The 6,000-nt window shown below is 45.2% G+C and overlaps 1 protein-coding gene across 8 annotated transcripts in view; it reads right to left on the reverse strand.

Annotated features, from left to right (window-relative positions):
- The window catches only part of B3GALNT2 (beta-1,3-N-acetylgalactosaminyltransferase 2), a 345,788-nt gene extending 340,065 nt beyond the window's left edge, over nucleotides 1-5,723 (reverse strand). For 5 of the 8 annotated variants that reach the window (XM_033936239.1, XM_033936238.1, XM_033936245.1 and 2 more), the window contains exon 1: nucleotides 5,515-5,647. In XM_033936239.1, coding sequence (XP_033792130.1) covers nucleotides 5,515-5,626 — 112 coding nt within the window. In that variant the 5' untranslated portion in view covers nucleotides 5,627-5,647. Of the gene's footprint in view, nucleotides 1-5,333 lie in introns of all 8 variants that reach the window. The other 3 variants (XM_033936244.1, XM_033936247.1, XM_033936246.1) reach the window with 3 other exon arrangements.
- Nucleotides 5,724-6,000: the final 277 nt, after the last annotated feature.

Here is a 6,000-nt window from a genome sequence, read left to right on the forward strand (position 1 = left end):
ATATTTTACAATATGGTCACCTTTTACTAAACCGCAATAGTGGTTTTTAGCGCAGGGAGCCTATGAGACGCAACACTGAAGGCATCGGCGCAATGCGCCACAGCCTCTAGGAAAGCAAACAGAATGCTGGGTTTCATTAAGAAGGGTATTACGACCAGGACGAAGGAAGTCATCATGCCGCTGTATCGTGCAATGGTACGGCCGCATCTGGAGTACTGTGTCCAGTACTGGTCGCCGTACCTCAAGAAAGACATGGCGGTACTTGAGGGAGTACAAAGAAGAGCAACCAAACTGATAAAGGGAATGGAAAATCTCCCATATACCGACAGATTGAAGCAGTTGGGACTTTTCTCCCTGGAGAAGTGAAGACTTAGAGGAGACATGATAGAAACCTTCAAGATCCTGAAGGGCATAGAAAAAATAGACAGGGGCAGATTTTTCAAATTAAGGGGCGCCACAAGTACAAGGGGGCACTCGGAGAAATTGAAAGGGGACAGGTTTAGAACAAACGCTAGGAAGTTCTTTTTCACTCAGAGGGTGGTGGATACATGGAACGCGCTTCCAGAGGCTGTTGTAGACAAGAAAACATTAAATGGTTTCAAAGAAGGTTTGGATAGATTCCTAGAAGAAAAAGGGATTGGGGGGTATAGATAGGTATAGACCATTGCTCAGGCAATGGGCCTGATGGGCCGCCGCGGGTGCGGACCGCTGAGCAGGATGGACCTATGGTCTGCCTCAGCGGAGGCAACTTCTTATGTTCTTATGAGCGTCAAGAGCAGCGCTGGGCATTCAGCGCAGCTCCCTGCGCTAAAAACTGCTATTGTGGTTTAATAAAAAGGATGGAGGGTATATTTGTCTATTTTTGTATGGTTGTTACTGAGGTGACAATGCATAGAGTCATCTGCCTTGACCTCTTTGAAAAAAACCCAGAATAGGAATGATAATTAACATTTTCTCAGCGTATAGTGTGCTTTGTGTTTTTTAATTTTATTATTGGTAGATCATTTTGACTTGGTCATTTTAAAGTAGCTCACAAGCTCAAAATGTTTGGGCACCTCTGAGCTACAGCGTTGAAACTGTGTATTTCTATTTTATCCCCCCTTTTACAAAACTGTGGAGCGTTTTTTAGCACCAGCCGTGGTGGTAGCAGCTCTGATGCTCAGAATTCTATGAGTGTCAGGACTATTACCACTGTGGCTAAAATCCACACTACAGTTTTGTAAAAGGGTGAGGGGTTAGTTTGTGATGACATATTCCATACTAGGCGAAAGTGTTTTCTGTGTTCTGTGTGTTTGAAAGACATGGTTTTCTGTTAGGATTGACGGTGTAGGATTGATCTGTGCTGGTCTGGCTTGTTTAGTTTTACAGAGCTGTCATCTGGAGCTGTCATCCGCCGGCTCATCGGGGATCGATCAGAAGAGTGCCGAGTGTGACGGACAACGGCTATCTGGAGGAGACAAGCGCAGTAAGTCCTGAGTGACAGTGAGATACTGCAGTGATGGACAAGTTTTTGAAAAGGAAAGAACTAGACTCTGAACAAAATTTGGAGCCAGATGAGAGCCCAAGTATGAGTGGGGGTCAAAAGAAAGCAAAGATGGTTAGCGCAAGGCAATATAGCGAAAGCTATATTTCAGTTGGATTTACTTTCACTGGAGATGCAAACAAACCAACTCCACTGTGTGTGGTGAAAAGCTAGCTAACAGTGCTATGGTCCCAAGCAAACTTAAACGCCATCTCCAAACGAAACACCCTTCGCTTCAAAACAAGAATGCGGACTATTTTGTTCGCCTGCGTGACAACACGGAGAAACAGGCAACTTTCATGAGAAAAACCACAAAGGTAAATGAAAGAGTTCTTAAAGCTAGCTATCAAGTTGCTGAACTTATAGCCAAGTCAAAAAAGTCGCACACTGTGGCAGAGACATTAATACTTCCTGCCTGCAAAGCTATTGTAGAGGAGATGCTCGGACCTGAAGCAGCTAAGGAAATAGCCAAAGTCCCTCTCTCAGACAACATAATTTCCAGACGTATTAATGACATGTCTGCAGACATCGAAAGTGTGGTTTTGGAAAAGATCCGTATCAGTGAGAAATTTGCATTGCAACTTGACGAGTCTACTGATATCAGTGGACATGCTCAACTCTTGGCCAATGTGCGTTTTGTTGATGGTGATGCAATTAGAGAAAACTTCTTTTTTTGCAAGGCATTGCCAGAAAAAACAACAGGAGAAGAAATTTTTCGGGTCACATCAGAATACCTTGAAAAAGGAGGACTTAAGTGGGAAAACTGCACAAGTGTCTGCACCGATGGAGCTGCAGCCATGGTCGGGCGCACCAAAGGCTTTGTAAGCAGAGTGAAGGAAAGAAATCCAGATGTGATTGTTACGCATTGTTTTTTACACCGCGAGGCCCTCGTAGCCAAGACTTTACCAGCAGTCCTACTTCATGTGTTGGATGATGTTGTGTGCATGGTAAACTTTGTAAAGTCACGACCAGTGAAAATTCGCATATTTGCAGCTTTGTGTGAGGAGATGGGAGCGAAGCATAAAACCTTGCTGTTTCATACGGAGGTCCAGTGGTTGTCGCGTGGCAAGGTCTTGGTTCGTGTGTATGAGCTGCGGGAGGAACTTAAAGTGTTTCTGACAAATGAGAGGTCAGATTACGCAAAGCAGCTTGCAAATGATGAGTGGTGTGCAAGGCTGGCATACCTGGCAGATATATTTTATCATCTGAATGAACTGAACACACGAATGCAAGGCCGAAGTGAAAACCTGCTTACAAGTACAGATAAAATAAATGGATTCCGTTCAAAGGTGCAACTCTGGCATCAACACGTGGAAAGTGGCAATCTTGAAATGTTCACACTCACCAAGCAATGGCAAGGTGTTCACACTGCTGCACTGTGTGAGATAATAGTTAAAACATTTAAAAACTCTTGAGGAGAAGTTGTCATTTTATTTCTCTTCAGTCTCCACTGAATGCCTTGACTGGGTTAGAGACCCTTATAGCTCAGCATCAGTTGGTGGAAAGGACATGACTTTACAGGAGCAGGAGGAACTAACTGAACTGAGACAAAATCGTGGTTTCAAGCTAAGATTTGCTGATCTACCTTTGGACAGTTTTTGGTTGGATACCGCCAAGGAGTTCCCCCTTCTAGCAAACAAAGCTATTTTGACATTGCTCCCATTTTCCACTACATATCTGTGTGAGATTAGCTTTTCAAGCATGATTGCTATAAAAACCAAATACAGGGAGAGACTGAGAGCTGTTGACGAAGAGCTACGTGTGTGCCTTTCTTCGATTCCAGCCAGAATATCAGCTTTGTGTTCAGCCAAACAGGCCCAGGTTTCGCACTGAATAAAGTATTTTATAATTTTTCACTATTCTGTTTACTTAATATTTCATAATAAAGTAATTATAAAATACTTTCTTTGTGTTTATTTGATTCCTATTCAAGAGAATTACTTTATATATAGTCAATATAGGCACAGAGTTAAATTTTTTAACATTTTCTAATGGTGGTGTGCCTCTTGATTTTTTTCATGAAACAAGTGTGCCTTTGCCCAAAAAAGGTTGAAAAACACTGCTTTAGATCATTGTAGTCTTATTAGAATATTTATTTTCTTATTTTTCTCCTTTATCTCTATTTTTTATTTCTTTATTACTCTACTAATTGTCGTTTTTCCAGGTACTTTAGTTAGATTGTGAGCCTTCGGGACAGTAAGGGAATTTCTAAGTACCTATCTTACTTATAATTTTAATGCACCCTAATATATATTTTCTGTAAACCGCTTAGAACCTAACGGATTAGCAGTATATAAGAAATAAATTACATTACATTACATTACACTCACCACCATTACAGACCACCACTGCCCAGATGGGACCTCAACTTGGTGCTGCATCAGCTCGCCCTCGACCCCTTTGAACCTTTGGGGGAGGCAGATCCCAGAGTCCTTTCCTGGAAAACCCTCTTCCTGACCTCCATCATGTCGGCCAGACGTATCAGCGAGATCCAGGCCCTGGTCCATCATCCTCCCCGACACACTCCTCCATGAGGACAGGGTGGTGCTCAGAACCCAGAGTGATGCTCAGAACCCACCCCTCGTTTCTTGCCGAAGGTGGCTTCAGCGTTCCACATCAACCAGTCTATCATCCTCCCTGCACTCTACATCCACCCACAGGGAGGCTCAAAGCCACCTCAGCGACACCTCCTGGACGGTGTGCGGGCCCTGACTACCTACATCAACAGAATGCAACGGACCGGACAAGCCTCACAACTGTTCGTCTCCTATGACCAAAACAGACCATAACTGCCGGTTACCAAACGCACACTCTCGTGCTGGATATCCCAGTGCATCTCCTTCACCTATAGAAGAGCGCAGCGTGAACCGCCGGTGGGAGCCCACGCCCACCAGCTCAGAGCCGTAGCCACCACTCCGGCTCATCTACACCACACGCCAATAGAGGACATCTGAACAATCTTGCAAGCGGCCCTTCCCTCCCGGGAGGGACAGCAACCACTAGCACAGCCTTGACAAACACCGATCAAGTAGGGTGTTATAGATATTGATTAAGTAGGTATTCCAGTACTACCTGTCTAGACTGAATGTTGAATATGCAAGTACGAATTGTCACATGCAACTACAAATTGTCACTGTTGACCAGTTGGTTTCTCTCTGTCCATTGATTATTATTGACCAATTTTACTGTTCAGCGAGTATTATTGCCCAGTTAACATAGCACTTTATCAAAAACCTTGTTTCCACAACTCAACCTGCTTTGCCTGATTACCCTGCCCGGCTCGGCCTCCACAGCCAGGCGAGGGATGCACAGAGCGCTAAGGCGCAGGTCCATTCGGTACATCCCTCGACTAGGGAGTCACCCATATGTGACTGACTCATCCTGCTTGTCCTAGGAAAAAGTGTAGTTACTTACCTGTAACATAGGTTCTCCGTGGACAGTAGGATAGTCAGCCACACAACCCACCCACCTCCCCATACGGCCGACCCAGCCACAGTTAGGAACATCCTGGGGATTAAGGGGAAATGGATAGTGCTCGGGCATGCCCAGTGGGGCACGGCTCGGGCTCAGAGGAAAAAAAATAATCTCTCTTAGCTATTGGAGAGCTTATCCGCAAATTGGGAGTTGTGGCTGACTATCCTGCTGTCCACGGAGAACCTGTTACAGGTAAGTAACTATACTTTTCTGTTGCATCTCGTTGTCACAACTTTGTAGCGCATAACCTTTTTTTTTTTTTAATCACCTCAACCCAAACCACAGTGAGATCCTGTGAAGTATATCACTTTGTACAAGTAGGCATATATGTACTTACAGTACTACTCACACTGATCGCTCGCTCTTTCTCCACCTCCTCCTATCCCTTATGACCTTCACAAAGTCAACTCATTTTCATTCCACACGGGCTGCATTAATCCACACATATTGCTATTTTTCCAGTTTGCAAACCCCTTTTCTTCTGACGAGCTGGGGAGGAGCAGCGCAGCTGCCTTTACCTGGGAATTTCCACCACCACCAGCCGTAGCAGGAACCACGTAGCCAGAGATGCAGCGCCACTCCGACCATGCACGGACACAAGAGCAGCAACAACACAGACAGACCGCGCATTGGCCATCTACTCTACCGAGTCCCGGTCTCTCGGCCCGTAGGAGGAGGAGCTTCCCTGTTCTCCGACAGCGACAGTGGCACCGCCCCTTTGTATTGCTCCCTGCAAAGACCTAATTCCCCCTCCCCCTCTCTCCCGCACCTCCAGCCATCAGGCCTCGGGCTCAGCTGGGACTTGTAGTACCACTAAGCAAAAAGGCTAAGTCCCGCCCGCTTCTGCAGGACTGGAAAACTTCAAGTCCCGGCGTGCAACAGCATATAAGTAAGGATGAGGCTCACAGGAGGTTGGGAGAGGTGGAAATTAAGGTGTGTTTTTTTTTAAAGTTTGTGTGACACAAGTACAAGTTGTTAGTTAAATAGAGTTTATCAAGTAGCAA

The sequence above is a fragment of the Geotrypetes seraphini genome, chromosome 3, assembly GCF_902459505.1.
Source record: "Geotrypetes seraphini chromosome 3, aGeoSer1.1, whole genome shotgun sequence".
Taxonomy (NCBI): domain Eukaryota; kingdom Metazoa; phylum Chordata; class Amphibia; order Gymnophiona; family Dermophiidae; genus Geotrypetes; species Geotrypetes seraphini.